The 23002-nt window shown below is 41.6% G+C and overlaps 1 protein-coding gene across 4 annotated transcripts in view; it reads right to left on the bottom strand.

Moving 5' to 3' along the window:
* Positions 1–23002, bottom strand: part of ABCC4 (ATP binding cassette subfamily C member 4 (PEL blood group)) — a 161062-nt gene that overhangs the window by 20452 nt on the left and 117608 nt on the right. For 3 of the 4 annotated variants that reach the window (XM_068425444.1, XM_068425445.1, XM_068425446.1), the window contains 4 exons: positions 17383–17538; positions 13291–13380; positions 12648–12820; positions 6038–6143 (listed from right to left, as the gene is read on the bottom strand). In XM_068425444.1, coding sequence (XP_068281545.1) covers positions 6038–6143; positions 12648–12820; positions 13291–13380; positions 17383–17538 — 525 coding nt within the window. The remainder of the gene's footprint in view (positions 1–6037; positions 6144–12647; positions 12821–13290; positions 13381–17382; positions 17539–23002) is intronic. The other variant, XM_068425447.1, reaches the window with a different exon arrangement.

Genomic DNA, 23002 nt, shown 5'->3' with positions numbered 1-23002 from the left:
GCACTTCTGGCAGCACAATGCTTCAAAAGGAAGTGTGGAGACTGGTTTTAACATGACTGCCCTGTATATGCCGGTGGGTAATGTGTCTTCCTGGCAATGGGAAGCGTTTCACCCAGACCTCCTCAGACAGAGGACACTGTAGAGCACAGATTTCTGCACTTCCTGGAAGAATCCTGTCATCCCCATGCTAACGGCGGGCAGCATTGCCAGCACCATCTTGTTCACTTAGGTGTCTACCAACACCATTGCCTCGCCTCAAACTGGATGGATGAAGGATACTGCTGTGCAATACTGGGTCAGATACCAGAACTCCAGAGAGAGACAAGCGCTCAGACCTTGTCTGCTGCATAGCATTTTCTGTCTAGCTGTAGGTGACTCCCCTTTCACCATGCAACCTGCCTGGATCTCTCTCCAGAGTTTCCGCTTTGCTTTCAAGATATTTACACCTGCTCTTGGTGGACTGATTGCCCGGCTGAGGTTAGATGTCTACAGTGCATGAAACACGACACGTAACGTCAAAAAAAGGGTAACAACTGAACAAGGGAGGATTACTGTAAAGATGTGAGAAGTCATTTCCTATTGACCAAAAAAACAACTCAAGTCTGGCTGTGAGGTACATTGTATTGTTACCCTGAATATTAGTCATTTCAGAACGTAACCACAACAGGTTTTCCCATAAATAAATCAAATCTCTTCCCATGATTCTCTTAATCAAAAACTTCCTATTTGAATGACAGTTTTTAATTACTAGATCAAGTTCTGCTTGCATAAAGAGTTTCCGTTTCAAAGAAGTATTTATTGCACTGATATGAAAAGTCTCTGTGGAGAAACATCCTTGTCATTGAAAAATGCACATGTTTTGACTGCTCTGTGACTTTCTGATAGAGACCACGGTATAGTATATAGAACAAACAACTGCATCAGGCTCTTGCCAGACACATATACTTAATTTGCTACTGATCCACTACTTCCCTGGGTGAGCCTCAATTTCTGTATGCTTCTGTTTTCCCCTCTGTAAAAACAGTTTCTAAAAAGTATTTCTAAACGTAGAGAAGGAAACAGAGAGGAGGGGGAGGAGTGGGTGATGGGGATTTCACGAGATTCCACTGGAAGTCTTGGGAGTGATGCCTCTTGGCTGCCCCAGGCTGCTCCTGGTTGCGTTTGGTGAGCTGCAGATGCAATTCAGGTAAAAGGCCCTCACCCTCTACGGTGAGGACAGGACAGGGAAGCAGCTGTTGTGGTGGTGGGGAAACTAGATGGAATGAGGGGCCAGTGGAGCAAGCCTGAGCTGAACTGCTGCCAAGATTTGCCATCACAGAAGAGGCAACTGCAGCATTTCTCCCATCCTCCCCTTCTGCCAGGGAGCAGGGTGGCTGCCTGTGCCAAAGAGCTGAATCGGGTACTGCTAGCACCTGATGGGAGGAGTTACAACTTGGGTTCTCAAATTAATGAAGAAAAAGGAATGAGAAAATGTCCTGTTAGGCTCTGGAGCAGCACAGAGGGAAGAGAAGGAGGGAGGGAAAAAAGAGTTTTAAAACCGCTGGATTATAATTTTACGGTAGTATTATTTGATGGCCTGACTTAACAAGTCTTTCCAACTTTGGTTCCAAAGATTGTATGGATACTTCCCTATCTCACCCAGGTGTTTGAAGTTTAATTAATTAATGTTTGTAAAGAGCATTACAATTTCCAGATGAAAGGTGCTATGCAAGTGCAATGTAGTATTACTCATTGAGGTGATTGGGTTAGAGAGTATCACATTACACAATACAGCTCTTCCCTCAATGATTTTAAGTGTTTGAAGTTCTGATAAAATGTATTTATCACTAAGACAGATATAATGGAAATACTCTTAAGGCGTGACCTGGATTATGAAAGCAGGGGTATGGTTTTGGGAATGGAACAAACAAGAATTAAAACAACTCCTGAGGCCAGATTTGTCTACAGTTGTATAAAATGTATTCTGTTCTTCCTTTTTTTCCTCTTCCAGTAGGCTTTTCTTCTCCTCTAAAATAGAACCGGTTATTACAATGGGTGTGAGCAGACATGCAACAGTTCATGTTCAGTTTCTATTTCCATACTCATCCAACTTGACATTTTCTCATGACTTTCTCAAAAATATTTTCTGATCTGATTTTTTTTTTTTTAAATGTTCGGATTAACCCAAAAGGTGAACATTTTCTTTTTAGAAAGTTCTGCTTTAACCAGTAATTAAACTGAATTAAATCAAAAGCTTGTGGACAATGCCAAACTGGAAATTGTAGTCAATGCGCTTAAGACAGAGTTGACATTCAAAGCTATTTAGATCTAGACAGGCTAAAGGAATGGATCAGCATGAACTTCATGACACTCAACAATGACAGATGCAAAGTCCTGAATCTGGAATGGACTGACCCTCTGCATCCATATCAGTTGGGGAGTAACTGCCTGGGCATCAGCTGTGCTGAAAAGGAGATCACAGAATGACAGAATGGTTGGGGTTGGAAGGGACCTCTGGAGATGACCTAGTCCAACCCCCTGACAAAGCAGGTTCACCCAGAGCATGTTGCACAGGGTCATGTCCAGGCGGGTTTTGAATATCTCCAGAGAAGGAGGCTCCACACCCTCCCTGGGCAGCCTGTTCCAGTGCTCTGTCACCCTCAAAGTAAAGAACTTTTTCCTCATATTGAGATGAAACTTCCCATGTTTCAGTTTGCAATGGTGGGGTCCTGGTGTTCACTGAGCTAAACAGCAGTCAAGCAGTGTGCCATGAGTATCAGTAGGAGTGCAGATCAAGAGAATTGCTTTATTCAGCACTCATCATATCAGATCTGGAATATGGTGACCAGTTTTGACCCCTCAGTAAAAGAAAGATGAGGGTAAATTGGAGCGAGTTCAAAATAGGGTCACTAGGGCGGTCAGTGGACTGGAACACTTGACCAAGAGAGGCTGATGGAGCAGGACTTGTTCACCCTGGAGAACAGATGGCTTCAGGGGACTTAACAGCAATGTTCCCATACCTACAAGGAAGTTACTGAGAAGACGGAAGCAGGCTCTTTAGTGAGATACACAGTGGGAAAGCAAGAAACAATTGCCATAAACTGAAGGGACGCTTCAACTGGATATAACCAAAAAAAGATTTCACGGCAGACAATTAAGCATTGGAACAGGCTGCCCAGAGAGATTGTGGAATCTTCATCTTTCAAGATTTTCAAGACCCAACTGGAAAAAGACCTGAGCAACCTGATCTGAAATTAGTGCTGACCCTGCTTTGAGCACGAGGTTAGACTAGAGACCTCCTGAGGTTTCTTTCAATCTGATTCAATGGGAAGGGAGGGAAACCCTAGTTTATGTTCAGGTTATGTATACTTGTTCAGGAAGGGGCTTGGACTTCTGTGATTGAGTTAAGAGAGTTGAACACGTTCGCTCAAAATTTGTTTGAAAAATAACTACACGTTATTTGTCAAAAGACAATTATTAATACTCCCAGCTGCCAGGTTCCATCTTTGTTGTTCTTCCCTCATTTTCTAACAAACTTACTATGATCACAAAGAACAGAGATTTGGGATGGCTTATAAACAAAGGCATTATTGCACCTAGAGGTCTCAGTTAAAAAAGAAACAAATCCGGGGTTTTTAATAATACTGGGTAAAGGAAGAACAATGTACTTCAGTTTCCGCATTTTTATTCTTAAAAAAGAATCTGCATCAAGTTAAATTTGTGAATTACTGAAGTGCATTATTGACTAACCAAATTTTAAAATACACTGAAAGCTTTCTTTAATTGAGTATTCTCAATTTTTGTGATATGTAGGTAAATGATTAATTTTCCATCAATGCTGTTTTTATTGCTAATGGCACTCATTAACAGTTAGTCTTCTAGAGGGATATTCTTTTTCCTTGCATTTTTAACACACATTTTTCTTATTGTTCCAAAATTCTGCTATATTCCCACTAGGAGTTACATGCCTGAGTAAACCAAGTAATTAAAAGTGTAATAAAAGCACACCTGACATAACTCATTCTAAATACACAATCATATTTCTGATTTGCCCAGAAACAGAATCAATAACTGAGTAAGGATGTCAAGAAAACAGGTTTCTTAAGGGGTCACATGTCAATTTCCTCCTTTTTTCTGTCCTATGCTTATACCCTCCTCTCGCCCCAAAAAATTACAGAAATCTGTAAGAAGATCAAAATGGAACAATGTAAAAAATGAACAATATTTAAGAGTTATTAATTACTGTGGACTCAAAGGCACATCTTCCTGCAAATCTGTTCCTTTATACTCTAAAGAGGTCAAAGGCATTCAAAAAAGACTGTATTAGACAACGTATGAACATAAATGGACTTTTAGGAAACTAGAAACCTTTAATAGTGGATAAACTGAAACAATATAAGTTTAAGAATAACGTATAGACTCTAAAAATGCAATAGAGTAGCTATATAGTTGTTAATAATACTAAGCAGTTTAGGGAGAAGGGTGATTTCTATGCTGTGTTCCAATGATTTTTGGCAAAAAAGTAAATAAAACATCTAGTTTTCATTACAGCTGCATGATAATAAAGGTAAATCTAGAAAACACCTTCATGAAAAGAGCATTCTGCACATAACGTGTTAATGGTAGTTAATGAACCAAAACCCACAGAAATCCCTTTGGACAGCTAACAAACACACACAGCTATTAATTAGGTCACAGTTGTTTCCTCACAACTCTTTTGTTCACTTTAGTTGTAGAAAACACCAACATATCCATTAGACCTGTGGGGAGGTATTCTCCAGAAGAAAATATTTATTTATTATATGTTAAATGCTTGCAATTATATGACTACTTATGGCAGTTCTGCTGGTTTCTCTCTTTGTAAGTAAACTATAATCACGCAGTTCACAATCTACTCTATTCTACTCCTCAGAACACCACTCACCTCAGTAGATCCAATTGTTTCATTTTATGTACTTCAGGCAACCACTGTAACTCAATCACAGATTTTAAAACGTTTTGAGCATCCAGTAAAAAAAAAAAAATTGAAAGAATTAACATGCTTCATTTTCACAAAACAGAAGCTGAAGAAAGTATTTTTTTAAGGTTACCACCGAGAGGTGAAGGGTAATTTCTGCTTGAAGCCCAGTTAAATTTGAGTTCCACTCATGAACATAGTTTGCCCGCTCCATCAGTCAGTTCATCAACTGGCTGTGAAGAAAATGTTTGTAGAGGGCTCTTGTTCCTACTGCAGAAAACTGCAAAACTGCGGCTGGACATAATTTCAAGGACAGAAACCAGCCCAATTTCCTCAGCGCCGAGCAAAGACCACTGCCTTTATGAAAATAATCAGCAAGTATTTCCTAATTTCTATGTGTGTACAATGCACTGTGGAGCAGACAAGATGGCAGAGAGTGTATTTCACAGCGGCAAAGTATATCACCGCTCTGCTGGGAACAAAGATGGCAGAGGCTGCTAGATTGGTAGTGCTTCCTCTTTTCTGTCTGAACCTTGCTTTAGAAAGCTGGCCACGTTCACTACCTCACCAGTCTAGTTCCATTTCTCCCACCACCACCCTGGCCCCAGGGCAGCTGCTGCCTCCTTACCTCCACGTCTCCTGCCCCAGAACCTCTACCACTTCCTCCTCACACATCCCACACCACTAACTATTGTCACTGCCTCCCTCAGCCCACCGAGACTGAATTAATAAACCTGACTGAATCCAGCTGACTCTGTCCAGAGCCTCTTGGGTGTGTCTTCACAGGCTCCTAGTGCTGGCAGAGTTTATTTGCTCAGGTCTGCTGCTACACCTCACCTGAAATGCATTCATGCCTCGCAGGTTGGAAACCACAGGGCCAGACAATGTAAGAAGTCTTTTCAGGTCATTACTTCTACAGTTTTATGAATCGCCAATCACAGTAACTAGGATAACTAGGTTAACTAGGATAAGCCTAAAGTACAACCTAAACCTCTGCTCACTTCTGGATCAAAATTAAGAAGAAAGAGTCAATAACATTATTCTTCTTCAGGGAAAAAAAAAAAAAAAAAAGAAGAATTTTTAAGCAGTTAACTGTCTTACCATAATCCTGTCACTGTCAATAACGGTGTTCAAGCGGTGTGCAATGGTCAGCACTGTGCAGTGAGCGAACTTTTCACGGATTGTCTTTTGAATGAACTCATCTGTTCTGAAACACAGCAACAGCAATGCAGACAAAAATAAGATGTTTGCATGGGTAACTGAATGGCAGGCAGGTTTTTAAGACTTCATCGAACATGACTGTATAGCAGGAAATACGCTTATGAAGTCACTATAGCGCTTCTCCCTCTTGTTATATTGAGATGACTTGGAGGCATATCATGAAACATACTCTGAAATCTATCCTCTAATATTTGAGGAGGAAAGAGTTTCTTCTTGCAAGTAGAGCAACAGGATTTATTTCAGGAGAGTAATTTCCCAGGCTTTGATTACAGAGAGAGGAAAATTCTGTAGAGTCAGATATTCCTACAGATTTCAGCACCAAAAAAAGTCACTGTTATTTTAAGCTTTAGTTTGTGCAAGGAGTGAAGAAAAGTTGGTGAAAGTAAATATTTTTCATTGCAAATCAATTGAAGAACAAACACTGAACAGTCTATAATGAAGGTTCTTGATTTCAACTGCAAAAGGAGATCAGATAAAGGAGGTGGTTGGCTCAAGAACTTCAATACAGAAAAAAAGAAAATTTGGCTTATTCCATAAATCAATCATGTTAACTGGAACACACAACCCAAGGAAAGGGGTAAAAGCTTCTAAGTTAAGAGCCTCAACCTACTACACGAGTTAACCACCTAAGAAAAGGATATAATCAGGAAACATAAGACTTGTAAAGAATGAAAACTAAGCTAGAACACATCACTTTAACCCTGCACATCAGTGTCTAACTGTCACAAATAAAACTGAGAACGCTGAAAAGCAAATAGAATTACACCAAAAGATACATAAGACACTAAAATTTTCTTTAGCTGTATAAACAAGCATTAAGGCAGAAGAGGTGCAATACTCATAAAACTGGAGATTATTCAAGGAACCAACTGTATAAGAGAAGGAAGCACTGACATCACCTAACTTAGAGCACAGTAGTCAGGCTTAACTGCGGTAATCTATACAGTCCTCTCTTTAGTCAATGAAAGGGGAAAGGCATGGCTGAAAGGTGAATTAGAGCACCTGAATTAGGGAGCCATCAGGTGATGAATGCCCTCTAGAGGCACCTGACAGCCCATATTGCACAGGAAGCCTTGGCTCCCAACCTGGGCACAAAGCCAGGCCACGGGAATAATCACATATCACCCATCAGCCTTCAAAAAAGCGATGAGAGGTGACAATGGAGAAAAAGGTAGCGTGGGAATGCAGGTACAGAAACTAAAATTGTCATCCCAGATAAAAAGAATACATAAAGCTCTCAAAATGCACTGGCTGGAAACTGAGGAAGCTCCAGCCCAGAGGTTATGCACTTAAAGGCATGGGTCTCACTTCCAGGATTTCTATTAAAACATGAAATTGTACTTTTACATATAATGACTGGAGAATAATAAATGCTGTACATAGAGTTAAAACAAGACAAAGGAGATATCTGGATAAACTGGTATATTTAGGTAGCCATGTTAGCTTCAACCGGTTGCTTGCAAAGCCTTCAAATTGTTAAAAGTAACAGGAAAACCAAATAAAATACAACAAAGATTCATGCAACATATGTTTTCCTCTGACAAATTATTATTTTTTAGACAAAAGTAGTACTCTACACTGAATCTGTCTGCACATGATAAATATTTGGTATCACTTCATAAATTAAGCAAAATGAATTGTTCTGATGCCACCATGTCAGGAGGCACTAACAATAAAAAGTGGACAAACACAACATTGGACAAACAGGAGGACTTAGAGGAATGGAGTAACCATTAAGTTTCCACAGCAGAAAGCACAAGCTCATGCTCTGAAGGACTGAACATAACTTCTGTTACAAACTAAGTTTAAGCAATCAGCATGACAAAGGAATAGACAGATCCCTGCTGATGACAGGATGAATCATCAGAGAGAAGGAAGACATGAACAGTTAAGCAGGAGTTCCCACGCATGCTGACTGTCATCTTCATCTGGGGACAGAAACATTTAAGCTCTGTCATGAGCTTAGGAGAACCAGGTTCTGGGCCGCAGTCTGAGAAGGCTTGGTTCTTCTGCTCCTACTTCCTGAAAGGAGCTAAAGAACATGGTGGGAAGCAGGTGTTCCTCAGCTCCTCCTTTTGAACCAAGGCCCATATGCAATCAGGGAAAGAGATGGGAGGAGAAGTCAGGACAGAGCTAGCCTCTTTAGTCCTGTGTGTTAACAGTCTCCTTCAGAAAAGGAAGTTGTTCATCCTTAATGCCCCACATCACAGCAATACCAGTGCTTTCAGCCCAGTGTTAATGTAAGTATCTTTTTTTGCTGTCTTCTCAGCAATGCCTCAATGATCTGACTACTCTTACTTTCAAAAGAAAAAAAAAAAATCAGGGCCATACATGAAAACACTCAGTAGGGAAGAGGCTTATACAAACAGCGGGATATGTTCTCTGCAATGATTAGAATAGTGAAACAGAAACAAAAGGCTCAGTACTCCCTGGAATTATGTAAAGAAAGCCTTTTTCTTTCCTTATAGTCAAGCTCAAGGTGAGGTTTCCTTCAGAGCTACTATGGAGCACAGAGAACCATAGCTTGTTCAGGAATTTTGAAAACAACTTTTTAAAGGGCTCAAAATGATTTGTAACTCTCAGGTTACTCCTACTGTTATCTGAGGAAAATGCCTCATCCTTGAACATCCCTGTCCTCTGCATTCGTTATCATGTCTTCCTTTATTATGTGCATTCCTTATAGCACCACCTCTTCCTACATTTACAATAGAAAGCATTTCTCATTCTTAGATAGATACTATCAAACCATTATCTTAAACAGGTATTTCTTGAATATAAGCTCATCTCTAATAAGAAACTGCTGGCCGTATTGTGGGTGTGACAGATGTTCTAAAATGAGACTACAAAGTAATCAGAAACAGACCTAATAGCTCCATCTTGGGAGGTTCAGGTTGGACATTAGGAAGAATTTCTTTACAGAAAGGGTTATTAGACATTGGAATGGGCTGCCCAGGGAGGTGGTGGAGTCACCATCTCTGGATGTGTTTAAGAAAAGACTGGACATGGCACTTAGTGCCATGGTCTAGTTGACAGGGTGGTGTCAGGGCAACGGTTGGACTCAATGATCCCCGAGGTCTCTTCCAACCTGGTTGATTCCGTGATTCTGTGATCTTCAAATATCACAGTATGACATCTCATGCAGACATGTCCGCTGATAAGGACTTGACCACATGCTCTCTAAGGTTCACGGTAGAACGTGGAGTACAGTTTTTGGGCTGGCAAGCAGAAGCACCATCAGTAACCTCTAGGAGAATCTTGGGAAGAAAGTAGGAAAATCTAAAAGACTACGAAAAGGATCTCTATACAGAATTGCATGCTGACAGAGTGTGGAGACTATACCACATGCCAATTAGAGCTGTCTGCCCTCTAGAAAAGTGCCAAAGGAAGCAGTACTTCTGTCCCTTTTTCAAGGCATAAATGGACCCTTTGTGGCACCTACCCAAAGTGAGAAAGTGGCAAGGCAAGTGCCAAGTGATTCCATCACCCACCTCAGCAGATCAAACCCCATCATCTTTCAGGCACACTAGAAACCAAAGACGCAACCTGAATACCAAAATCAGGGCTGCTGGATGACAAAAGCTCAACTTTAATCTGATTATATGAAAATGGGAACCACGATACTCCCCATCGCAAGAAACAGTACAATAAGAACGCACAAAATGGTGGTATAGCTGTCCCACTGCCACCACAGGTTGAAGATCTAACACCAAGTTTCACAGCAATCCAGGATCTGGTGTAACCTGAATCAGTTGACTGTGTAAAAAGAAAACTATCTAAAGAGCAAGAATAAATACAACCTGAATGAGAAGCAACCAAGCTGCTGAAAGGAACACTGCATAAGTCATTATCTTCAGTCTAATGTCCTCCTGGGATTGTCCTGGAAGTGTATCTCACACTACACAACTCCTGAGTGGCTTTGGATAATTTCTCCAAAAGAGAAACAGTTACAGATAGCAGACAGATGCAACGAAAGGTTAAACCTTACAAGGTTAAGCTGGCTAATGAACTGAATGGCTACGTGCAATAGCTGTTTTTTACCAGACTCAATGAACAACTGATGTAAAAATGTGGCAGTGGACTGGTCCCAAAACATTTTGTCCTCTAGAAGCAGTAAAAATACGAGTTAATGCATAATATTGTAGTCAGTGCGCAGAAAGCTTAGTAAGTTCAACTTACTCAGTACTTTAAAAACGCCTCAGTTACTAAGGATTTTGTTTCAATATATCACCAAAGCGACTACAGAAAGATTTTCAGCTCTTCTGCTCCAGATTTCATACAAATTTCTAGAATGGTTCAACTGCTGTAAAATGATTCCATTCTTCAGGGTAAAAATGCCGGCTTCAGGACCAAGAAGAGAAGATCAAATGAATGTCTGTCAGTCACCATGTAAAATATGCAAGTAGTCTGACTCAGGGCAACCTTCTTTATGGGACATTCCTCCTCTCCCTCACACCAGTGCCGACACCCCTGCCGCATGCAGAGCAGCTGGTAGGTCCGAGGAGCAAGGGGGATAATAATGGTACTGGGAGATAATATGGGAGCTGGAAGATGTAAGAAGGAGGGAGAAGGATGAACTCCAAATTCCTTCCCTTCACTTGTTTGCTCAGCTTCACTCAGCAGCAGACAACAATGGTCTATCTGAGCTGCAGAAACATGGCAGGGAGTCCCTCAGCCCTGGGGAAGGTACATCTGCTGCCTCATGCCACCTAACACTTCCTTCTCCTCCTACCCCCAAACCCTGCCTTCTCACATTTGCTTCCAGGTTGAACTGGAGAAGTGACACGGTTGCAGCAGTGATTGAGACAAAGAGATCAAGAGCAAGAAAACCAAAAAAAGAAATATCTGCAGAGCTGGCGGCAGCTCTCCATGGTTTCCTTTCCCAGGTGCTTGATCGATGTGTGCTTGCCGCCAGGCTAGAGACAAGGATGCCAGGTGTGGGGGTCGTGCATCAGAAGAGGAGGAGGTTTTCCTTACATGCCAAAAATGCCTCCCTAACTGCTCAGTTAAGCAACCAACATCAGCATTTCCTGATGAGCATCCTATCAGATTGCGCAGCTGAAAAATACTGGGCTCTAGTTACAGCAACACATTAAGGAAAAGGTAATAATGACTGTAATGCAAACTGAATTCAAAGAAGACGTTCCAAGTTATTATTTGTATTGTTATGCCTAGAGTTGATACAAACATTTACCTTATTATAATATATATTGCAGCACACGTTAATCAAGATCAATTAAATGGATAGTGTAAGTTGAGAACACACACATGTGAGATGCCAAAATAGGGAGGATGAGTAAGATGGTATTAAATTTCCACAGCTATGATTAATCACAGTTAATCTATCAGAGCTCAGCCAAAAATAAACTAATAGTCAAAAGAGGGGAAAAAAAAAAAAAGAGAGAGAGAACCTCTGGGAAGGGAATGCACTTCTCTAAAGGTTTTAGAAATACACTGTCAGCTGAACTGCAAAGCTACCCTAGTGGCACCACTTCTCCCCCAAGAAGATGTTATAAAAATGAGTCACGCCCAGATGACATACAAAATCCTTAATACATCTGTTTGAGGGACTTGCTGTGTTATTGTCCTCTTTGGACTTTGAGTTCTCCCTCAAGCCATACTTTGTTGGAACTATATATTCAGCTCAGACTAATTGATGCAGTACGTTTGCAGCATTGTTTCCAAAATATTTCCACCAGCGTTTCAAAAGTTTCAAAAATTAACAGTGGGAGTACTTAGCTATTGGAACAGTTTAACAAGGGTTGTCATTGAATTTTTTTTTCTATTGAGGTTGGATGTTCTTCTAGAAGTACACTCTAGTTCAAACAAGAATGAATTCAGGAACGTTCTGCCAGCCTGAGTTATACAAGACAAAATAATGAATGATAAATCAGTCCCTCCTGTACCTTTAAACATCTCCAAATCTGTTTTGCAATTCCTGGGGTGTTTAGGACAGCTCCCCCCTCCATTTTATTTGTGATTTATTACACCAGCATCTGAACCATCTGAAGGGATAGTATCTCATAACCAGAAGTATCTGGTTTTGCTTACAACCATTTTTCACCTTTCTAGTTTTGGGGGTTTTGGGGTGAAGATTTATTTATTTATTTATTTATAAGAGACATTTTGTCCTGAAATCAACAGAACTAACTTGTTTCATGGCTATTCTGATGTAACTGATGGGCATTTCCAAGGAGGCTCTCATCTTCTTGTCTATGGCTGCAGGACAAATAATCTTTGAATATTAATTTTCCTACTCTACGGAACGCACTGAAATTAGGGGTATTTTGCGCACTTAATTTATATCATCTGCTGTGCATCCAAAGCTCAAACGTCCCATTTTGAATAGACAATTATGATGCTATCATGGAAAACATAAAAGAGCAACACAAACTACAAGAAATACGAAGTATTTAAGTTCATCTCTACAGTACGGATGATCATATTAAAAGAAAAAACAGTTCCATCTTAACATGGCAAATTTTGTTTTTACCTTGGGTCCACATTTGCTGTTGCTTCATCGATGATAAGGATCCGATTTTTTTTTAGAACCGCTCTGGCAAGACACACCAGCTGTCTCTGACCAACACTAAAATTAGACCCAGATTCTGCCAGCTGCGTCTCCATTTTATTAGGTAGATCCTCCACAGCCTCCTTCAGTTGCACCTGTTGACATGTCAACATATTGTAGGATGAGTAACTCCCTTTTAAATCAGCTATTGTGTGTCTGATGACACAACAATAAGTATGCAAGGTTTACCTTTTATATTCTGACACAAAATGAGTACGTGCCAAGTTGGATTACTCAGTGTGTCAGTTATTAGAATTCTAAAAACATTAAAGCACATTGTTAAGAATCTATTAATGTTCATTAAAACTGAGATATGAATCAAAACGTAACCAAAGCATCATCCCAAAGGATAATTTTTTCATAAGACTTTTATAATATACATGTCTACACACACATGCACAAATGCACACATATACAAACATGTACACAACTGTCTACCTTCTTTCATCAACAGCTATGCCCCTATCAAACCTGATGAAAACATCTAAAACTTAATGCACACAAGCACTATAGTGTTATTTGGCTCGTAAATATCAGATGCACACTGTTAGATTTAATAAGTCACCTCTTCCAAGGCATTCCACAGCTCCTCATCGGTGTATTCATTGAAAGGATCTAAGTTTTTCCTCATAGTTCCAGCAAATAAAACAGGCTCCTAAAACCCAGTAAAATCAGCATTCCATTATAAACACAGGTTTTATATTGCAATAGGTGATTTAATAAGAATCAGAACTAACCTATATCAACAATAACACAGAAATATCCAACCACAAGCTATCTTTTATGAAATGCAAAGGAATATTTCACAATAGCACACTTAAAGCTGGGGGGCAGGAAAGGCAAGTGTTCAACCAGTCTGTATGAAGATAATTTACCAAACAGGACAGGTCTGTTTGCAAATTGCTGTACACAGTTATGTCAGTACTCAAACCAGCATTTACATGCCACTGTTTTAATGCCACAAGCTATATATATATACTTACATGAAATCATTGCTATCCTCCTGGTATTGTTAATGAAAACCAGCAACTACCACCGTCAATGAGTTCACACTCCTCAATTACTTTTGGGTAGTTTTGAAAATTTGTTTTTGAAGTACATAAACCAGAGAGGAATCAAAGAGCTCACAATGCCTTTCTGGTTTTCCTTCTCTGTTTGGTTGTGGGTTTTTTTTTTCATTTCATACCATAAAAGCCCTTCAATTTTACCAACAGAGCCCAAGAGGAACAGCTTTCACCATTTCAACACAATGTTTAAACCTATACACATAGAAGTTAATCTATACTGCCACAGCATCAAAGCAAACTTACTCAGAACTGGAGCACTGCTGGGCAAAGCTCTAACCCAAAATACACCAGGGAGTCAAATCAGTACCTTCTCCCATTCAGCTACCAATGTGGATTTACCTGTGGTCGAAGCAAGTTTTGTTCTACTTTAGTTCCCCATCAGACCAACAACTGATCATTAATCAAACTGGCACAAATCAACTCGCACTGGAAAATGCAGTGTTTGAGAAGCGGGAAGATGACTTTTGGTCCAGGACTCCTTAAGCAACAGATCAGTACTCACTAATGTGAGTTGCCAACCTGAGAGTCATGCACTGACACGACTTTAGGGCTAAACTCCTCCTAACACCACACATAAAGACAACAACAAGTCAAAAGCTGTAATGGTGCTAATTATAAATGGAGACCATTCATCATGTTGTCAGTCTTCTTTAAATCGGAGAAATCTTATGCAAAATGTTTTCTTTTTTTCTCCTCTAGGAGATAAAGTCTAAACTTACATCGGATAACTTCAGCTTACTCCAAGATTAACCTCTGTCGTGACTTACTCCCCATCTAACCCAAGTTATGCCTGGCTCCAAAGGGCTGCAGCAAATCAGAACAGAATTTAGACCTTAACCTTTTCATTGTGTCTTCATTTCTAAACCACTCTGAGTGGTATAAAAGGATTAACAAAGACAGAACATGCCACAAGCAATGTAAAAGAACATATGCATTTCTTGACATAACATGCCAATTATTTGAAAGCATCTGTTGCATTAGGCAAAACATGTCCCTAAAAACCTGTTGAATGAACAAAAGGATTTAATAAAAACGTTAACAGGTTAAATAACATTTTTCTTCAAAAACACCTAGAAAGCAATTTGTTTAACAATACGTATTTTAATATACCATTTGGTGTGTTTTGGAGGTATTGTTACGTTTATTTTCCTTTTCAATTCATTTTTACAGATTGGCAAAATAAGAGGCTGAATTTATAAAGTGTTCATAACTATTATAAAAGTCGTAACAATAGACATGTACTGCAACAGAAGATAAGGATATTTTTTCATTATCATTTCTGACAGAGATTATTATTTAAAATAGTCTGGTTTATGAGAGGGAAGTAATAAGACCAAGCCGTAAATAATTGTTGTAAAAATGCTTGCAGTCAGGGAGGCAGACAACATTTGCATAGAAAAGATTTACAAACACAACCTTCACACAGCTCCATCCAAGCAAACAATCAGAAGCATAAGCACATTTTTATTTCTCCAGGTAGGTATGTTAACTTACATATAAGAAAACTTCAGCCTTGCCTCATCACTCTCTAGGAATGGTTCTGTTTAGCATGTTTGATGTTATAATTTTAATAAGCATCTCTCCCTCTGGTTTCTTAGCTTCCCACATAATTATGAAGATACTTGATGCAAAATAACTACCTGATGTTAAATTACTACTTCTATTATTGACACTATTCTTAACACAGTGCAAGACAATGCCTACCACTCAGTTTACTATAGTATAAACCTTATTCCAAACCCTCCTCTTCTTCTCACTACCACCATATCTCAGAGTTTTGCATATTTTTAGCAGAAAGAAGTCTTCCCTTATGTGGAAAAGAAATGCTACCTGCTAGCCTTTGGACACTTAAAACCCTTTGGGACCACGATGAAAACCCTATCATATAAACTTGATAAAAGTCACCGAATTCAACTGGATTAAAATAGTTTTACAACCATGTCAAATAGAGCAATGTATGAAAAACCCCCATGTATAATTCAATGCAGTGAACTTTGAGCACCTGCATCACTCAACATGTAGAAACCATATTTGACCAGCAGTTTTCCTGTCTCAGTACTCTATTTTATTCAACTGGGTTGAATTCTTCCAAAGATAGAAATCACCCGCAATAGCTACGGGCAAGGCTTTGAAAAAGCTGCAGACCTTGAATGAACTGATGATCATCTACTTTCAGGAGAAAAGAACGCTGAACACAAACAAAAAAATAGAACTTAAGATGATTACTTCCAGTGAGTACCTCCACTGTGCAATAACAAAGCCTTTAGCATACAGAAACAAAAGACGCCCTGCATTAGGCAACAATCCAATTGCTGAAGGAGTATCTTTTTTTTTTCAAAAAAAAAATAATAGCATACCTGCTTCTTTTCTCTGACTCCTATTTTTTTTGGGGGGGGGGGGGGGGCGGGGAAAGCAGGTAACCAAGAGAGACTTAGAACCACTGTTCGTTACCATTTTTATCAGATGCTCAGTTTAAAGAAAGTAACACACTCTGAATGCCATCCTGCCAACAGGCTAGCAAACATTCAGGCACAAAGATGGTGGACGGACTCTAAATACAGCTTCTGTAATAAAATACAGAGATCTGAGCATTAATGATAAACATGGCAAACAAATGCCTCTGTTTTCCAGCCTACTGTTCTATCTACCTGCTAGAACATCCCAGATGAACTATTTGCCAAAAACATGAATTTGCATTTGCAGCATATGAGCTTTTCCCTCTTCCTCCCTCTCCAGTGAAGAGCAAATTTGATCATGGAAGACATCAGAGCTCTTGTGAAACATGGTAAACTGCACAGGCTCTTCCTTGAAGAATTTTTGAGGTTATACATAACCCTTCTCTGATTCAATGTCTCATTTGAAAGTAAGACCATAGAAGAGAAGACCTGTGACCTACTGGACTTCTTGGAACATCCTTTCTTCCGCCCCATCACCAGAGATGAGGCTATTCCCAACACTATCTTAGTTTTTTTTTCCTGTGTTGCAGCCTTTCCTGCATTCAGCTTCTAAAGCTCACCAAATTTTTGTTTATGGGTCATAATGGCCCACTCTTTTGGCCACTCCCCTGGTTTCCTCCTGTCCAGCCTTCTCCAAATAATGGAACGGCTGGGAACTCACTTCTAGTTGGCACATTTGCTCTTTCTAGATCTAGCCTCAGTCAGTTTGTATAGGGGTGACCAGAGAGGTGAAAGTGGTCCCCCACCAGGGAAGGTTCAGGCAACACATCAGTCAGGAATTGCTGCTAAAGGACCAACTGATTTCAGGGGACTGTTGAAGCTTGGTATATTCCCATCAGATTTTCTCTGCTCTTTCCCAGACTATAGGATGACCGCAAACTGCTAACACCTACTCACGAGTATTCTGGAGGAAAAGACAGAGTACAAAACTAGAAAGAAAATCCTCCAGCCCCCAAAGTTGATTCTATTTATCTTAAAATATCAAGACTTTATTCAAGTAAGAATAACGCGTCACTAAAGTTTCTATGCCTACTCCATATAGGGGTGTAGGGGGAACACACTCTGGCAATGCATTTTAAATACTAGGGCATTACATTGAAACAATGTTTACAGCAGACCAAGTCACTCTCTTACCTGAGGTATAATTGAAATTTTCTTCCGCAAGTCATGCAGTCCTAGCTCTGATGTCAAGTACTTATCAATCCAAATCTTTCCTTCGGGTTCCGCCATGCGAAAGAGGGCTGCTATCAGAGAGCTCTTCCCAGCTCCAGTTCTTCCCACTATTCCAACCTACAGAGCAAGTCAAGCTTGTACAATTAAACCATGAGCTTTTCAGGATAAATTAATATGTCAAGCAGCAGTTTTACAACATCACAAGATTTATACTAGAACAAGCACCAAATAAAACTTCTTTATAATTAACATTTTTTCAAAAGGAAAAAACCTCCTCTCAAATCAGTTCAGATTCAAGTGACATTTGGATATCCAACAATTTCTTGGATCATATTCAAAGGTGAAAGATTTTCCCTTAATGTGTGGTATTTTATTGTGTAAACAAGATAAAGTGGCTCGGTGTAGAGAGTGACGTGATTCAAGGCTGCTAATTTTTATACTAGAGCTGGTTTGTTGGGTGATGTTAGGCAAATCATTTCAGGCATGCTCCTACTTCTCAATCCAAAAAAGGACTCCCATAAAGCATTTTGTGAACAATGTATGAGCAGTATTCCCATTTTAAATAACTAAGACTGATTTTGGTTGGCATGGCTAAGGTGAAGTACTTTAAAGCAGTCAAACTCTAAAGCCAAAATAAAGCCAAAACTAACAGGAGGATTATAAACTGTATTCATGCTTCAGACAGCTTCAACAGAGAGGACATAGTCTGGAAGCTACAAGGCCATGTAAGCAAGCTGCAATTCCTTTCCAAACAGGAGAAAGAGTGAATAATAAAGTCACAGTGATTCAGGCTTCTATATGTTCCCAAAGAAAAATCAGAAGCTGTATGCAATGTGAAAAAACAATGCTTTTAGAAAAAAAAGAGTTAGAGAAAACACAAAATATGGGATTGCTAACTTTAACGACAAAGGGTTAAGATCTACAAATATTTCATATGAAACAAACACGTGGGAGAAAGTAGGCCCATTAATAAATGACAGGAGACGTATAATTAGTGGTGATTAAATACTACTTGAATAGCAAACTTTTTTTTAATACGTTGTCTTCAGGTAAAGGATTCTTAGAGAAAACAATGTACAGTAATCAATTGTATCAGAGAAGGTGATGGGAGTAACCCTCTACGCAGATCTGATCTGGCAGGATTTGTTATTTCCCGCACTCAGTTCTCATCGCCACATTTCCAGAAAGAAATCAACACACTGGAATGAGTTCAGAGAAGTGCAACATAAAATTAATATGGGTTGGAGGTACTGATTCGATGAGGAAGGATTTATGAGGATTAAACGTGTACAATATACCCTGGCGAAGTGATCGGGGTGCAGAAGGGAGGAAGAAACATGAAAACCTTCATGAGTATACGTACAGACACCAGAGGGCAATTACCCACTGCCCGAGACTGCTGGAATGAAATTAAGCACATGAAACATTACATTGAAGAGTAAGAAGAAACTTTCTAAGAGTCAGAGACACTAAGCTCAGACAAGGCCAATGATCAAAGCATTTGATCAAAAACACACAAAACACTAAAAAAGTACACTACAAGGAGCAACTTACACTGCATAATCTAAAAGGTATTTTCTACCTCTATTTTCCGATTCAACAATTTCATCCAACAATTCATTATTGTACTATTATATATAAACTAATCAACATTTATATGGTGCTTATTATTAAAGATAGAGCCTAATTTAAGCAAATCTGTTACAATAAATGATAAAATGTCTAGTATTCTAAATTGTATCAGGATCGAGGGACCCCTGTACTCTGCCCCTCTCAGGTGGAAAACGATAACCTAGAGGAGAGGAGTGAGTGGAGGCAAGTCTATGGCCGTGGCAAAAGGCGAGTGCCCTCCTTGCCTACCTTGCCTCCACAGGTGCCTCTGAGCAATAGATATGAAGCCCTAGTGGAATACAGCCGGTCCAATGGGGATGTGGTGGAGAGGCAACCTATATCAGAGGTCCCACCACAGTCAGAAAAACCTGACACAGGCGTATAGCTACCTCCTCCACAAGGAAGAAGAGAAGAGTTTTAGTGGTTGGAGACTCCTTCCTAAAGGGAACTGAGGGCCCAATATGCAGAGCTGACTCCCATCACAGGGAGGTCTGCAGCCTGCCTGGAGCCCGAATCAGGGATATCACCAGGCAACTCCCCAACCTGGTGAAGGCCACAGACTACTACCCCCTGCTGATCTTCCAGACAGGTGGGGAAGAAGCTGCATCCCGTAGTCTGAGGGGGATGAAGAAAGACTACAAGGCCCTAGGACGGTTGGTGAAAGAGTCTGGGGCACAAGTTGTTTTCTCCTCCCTCCTTCCATTTTCAGGTGATGACGTGGGATGGAACAGTAGGATTCTCTCTATTAACGCCTGGCTACGAGACTGGTGCTACAGGCAGGGCTTTGGGTTCTTTGATAATGGCTGGTTTTATAGGACAACAGGTGTGACAGTGATACATGGGAAAGGTTTATGTCGTAGGGGCAAAAGGGTTCTGGGACAGGAATTAGCAGGGCTCATTCGGAGAGCTTTAAACTAGATTTGAAGGGGGATGGGGTAGTAGCTGGGCTTGCACCACTGGGGCAACGCTCTAGTGTTGAGGTAGACCAGGAGGCCTCCCATCCCCCTGGGGTGAAATCGGTGTGCCCAGCTCGCTCCCTGAAATGCCTGTACACCAATGCACGCAGCATGGGGAATAAACAGGAGAAGTTAGAAATCCGTGTTCGGTTGGGGGGCTATGATCTAGTGGCAATTACAGAGACTTGGTGGGACGCCTCGCATGACTGGAATGTGGTCATGGATGGCTATGTCCTGTTCAGGAAAGACAGGCCGCTAAGGAGAGGTGGTGGAGTTGCTCTTTATGTGAGTGAGCAGCTAGAATGTATTGAGTTCTGTCCAGAGGCGGATCAGGAGCGAGTTGAGAGTTTGTGGGTGCGAATTAAGGGGCAGGCTGGCAGGGGTGATACTGTTGTGGGTGTCTATTACAGGCCACCGGATCAGGATGAGGACGGTGATGAGGCCTTCTACAGGCAGCTGAGAGCAGTCTCGCAATTACAGGGCCTGGTTGTTGTGGGGGATTTCAACTACCCTGATATTTGCTGGGAGGCCTACTCAGCCAGCCATCCCCAGTCCAGGAGGTTCCTCCAGTGCGTTGATGATAACTTTCTGATGCAAATGGTGGATGAGCCAACTAGGAGAGGAGCGCTGCTGGATCTTATCCTCACTAACAAGGAGGCTCTGGTTGAAGAGGTAAAGGTTGAGGGCAGCCTTGGTTGTAGTGACCATGAGATGGTAGAGTTCAGGATCTCATGTGGCAGGAACAGAATAGCTAGCAGAATCACAACCCTGAACTTCAGGAGGGCCAACTTTGGCCTTTTCAAGCAATTGCTAGGGGAAATCCCACGGGACAGGGTACTAGAAGGTAAGGGGGCCCAAGATAGTTGGTTAGCATTCAAGGACTGCTTCTTCCGTGCTCAAGATCAGAGCATCCCAACAGGTAGGAAGTCAAGGAAGGGTACCAGGAGACCTGCATGGTTGAACAGGGAACTGCTGGGCAAACTCAAGTGGAAGAAGAGGGTGTACAGATCGTGGAAGGAGGGGCTGGCCACTTGGGAGGAATATAAGTCTGTTGTCAGAGGATGTAGGGAGGCAACTAGGAAAGCTAAGGCCTCCTTGGAATTAAACCTTGCAAGAGAGGTCATGGACAACAGAAAGGGCTTCTTCAAATACATTGCAGGTAAAGCCAACACTAGAGGCAATGTAGGCCCACTGATGAATGAGGTGGGGGTCCTGGAGACAGAGGATAAAAAGAAGGCGGAGTTACTGAATGCCTTCTTTGCCTCTGTCTATACTGTTGGAGGCTGTCCTGAGGAGCCCCGGACCCCTGAGGCCCCAGAAGAAGTCAGGATAGAGGAGGAATCTGTCTTGGTTGATGAGGGCTGGGTCAGGGACCAATTAAGCAACCTGGACGTCCATAAATCCATGGGTCCTGATGGGATGCACCCGCGGGTGCTGAGGGAGCTGGCGGAAGTCATTGCTAGGCCACTCTCCGTCATCTTTGCTAAGTCGTGGGCAACGGGAGAGGTGCCTGAGGACTGGAGGAAAGCGAATGTCACTCCAGTCTTCAAAAAGGGCAAGAAGGAGGACCCGGGGAACTATAGACCGGTCAGCCTCACCTCCATCCCCAGAAAGGTGATGGAACAACTTGTTCTTGGTGCTGTCTCTAGGCACATCAAGGATAGGGGGATCATTAGGGGCACTCAGCATGGCTTCACCAACGGGAAGTCATGCTCAACCAACTTGATAGCCTTTTATGAGGACGTAACCCGGTGGATAGATGATGGTAAAGCTGTGGATGTGGTCTATGTCGAATTCAGTAAAGCGTTTGACACGGTCTCCCACAGCATCCTCGCAGCTAAACTGGGGAAGTGTGGTCTGGATGATCGGGTAGTGAGGTGGATTGTGAACTGGCTGAAGGAAAGAAGCCAGAGAGTAGTGGTCAGCGGGACAGAGTCCAGTTGGAGGTCTGTGTCTAGCGGAGTCCCGCAAGGGTCGGTTCTGGGACCAGTTCTATTCAATATATTCATTAATGACTTGGATGAGGGATTAGAGTGCACTGTCAACAAGTTCGCTGATGACACAAAACTGGGAGGAGTGGCTGACGCACCGGAAGGCTGCGCAGCCATTCAGAGAGATCTGGACAGGCTGGAGAGTTGGGCAGGGAGAAATTTAATGAAATATAACAAGGGCAAGTGTAGAGTCCTGCATCTGGGCAAGAACAACCCCATGTACCAGTACAAGTTGGGGACAGAGCTGTTGGAGAGCAGCGTAGGGGAAAGGGACCTGGGGGTCCTAGTGGACAGCAGGATGACCATGAGCCAGCAATGTGCCCTTGTGGCCAAGAAGGCCAATGGCATCCTGGGGTGTATTAGAAGGGGTGTGGTTAGTAGGTCGAGAGAGGTTCTCCTCCCCCTCTACTCTGCCCTGGTGAGGCCGCATCTGGAGTATTGTGTCCAGTTCTGGGCCCCTCAGTTCAAGAAGGACAGGGAACTGCTAGAGAGAGTCCAGCGCAGAGCCACGAAGATGATTAAGGGAGTGGAACATCTCCCTTATGAGGAGAGGCTGAGGGAGCTGGGTCTCTTTAGCTTGGAGAAGAGGAGACTGAGGGGTGACCTCATTAATGTTTATAAATATGTAAAGGGCAAGTGTCATGAGGATGGAGCCAGGCTCTTCTCAGTGACATCCCTTGACAGGACAAGGGGCAATGGGTGCAAGCTGGAACACAGGAGGTTCCACTTAAATTTGAGGAAAAACTTCTTTACGGTGAGGGTGACTGAACACTGGAACAGGCTGCCCAGAGAGGTTGTGGAGTCTCCTTCTCTGGAGACATTCAAAACCCGCCTGGACGCGTTCCTGTGTGATATGGTCTAGGTAATCCTGCCCCGGCAGGGGGATTGGACTAGATGATCTTTCGAGGTCCCTTCCAATCCCTAACATTCTGTGATTCTGTGAAACAGAGGAAAAATAGTTCCAAACAGTTACACTACTGCTCAGAAAGAAAATGTTGAATGGAGAACACAGACACCCAGAGT

Source organism: Nyctibius grandis, chromosome 2 (assembly GCF_013368605.1).
Source record: "Nyctibius grandis isolate bNycGra1 chromosome 2, bNycGra1.pri, whole genome shotgun sequence".
Lineage (NCBI taxonomy): Eukaryota > Metazoa > Chordata > Aves > Nyctibiiformes > Nyctibiidae > Nyctibius > Nyctibius grandis.
The sequence above is the reverse complement of the archived record's forward strand: the minus strand, read 5'-3'. Positions and strand labels throughout refer to the sequence as shown.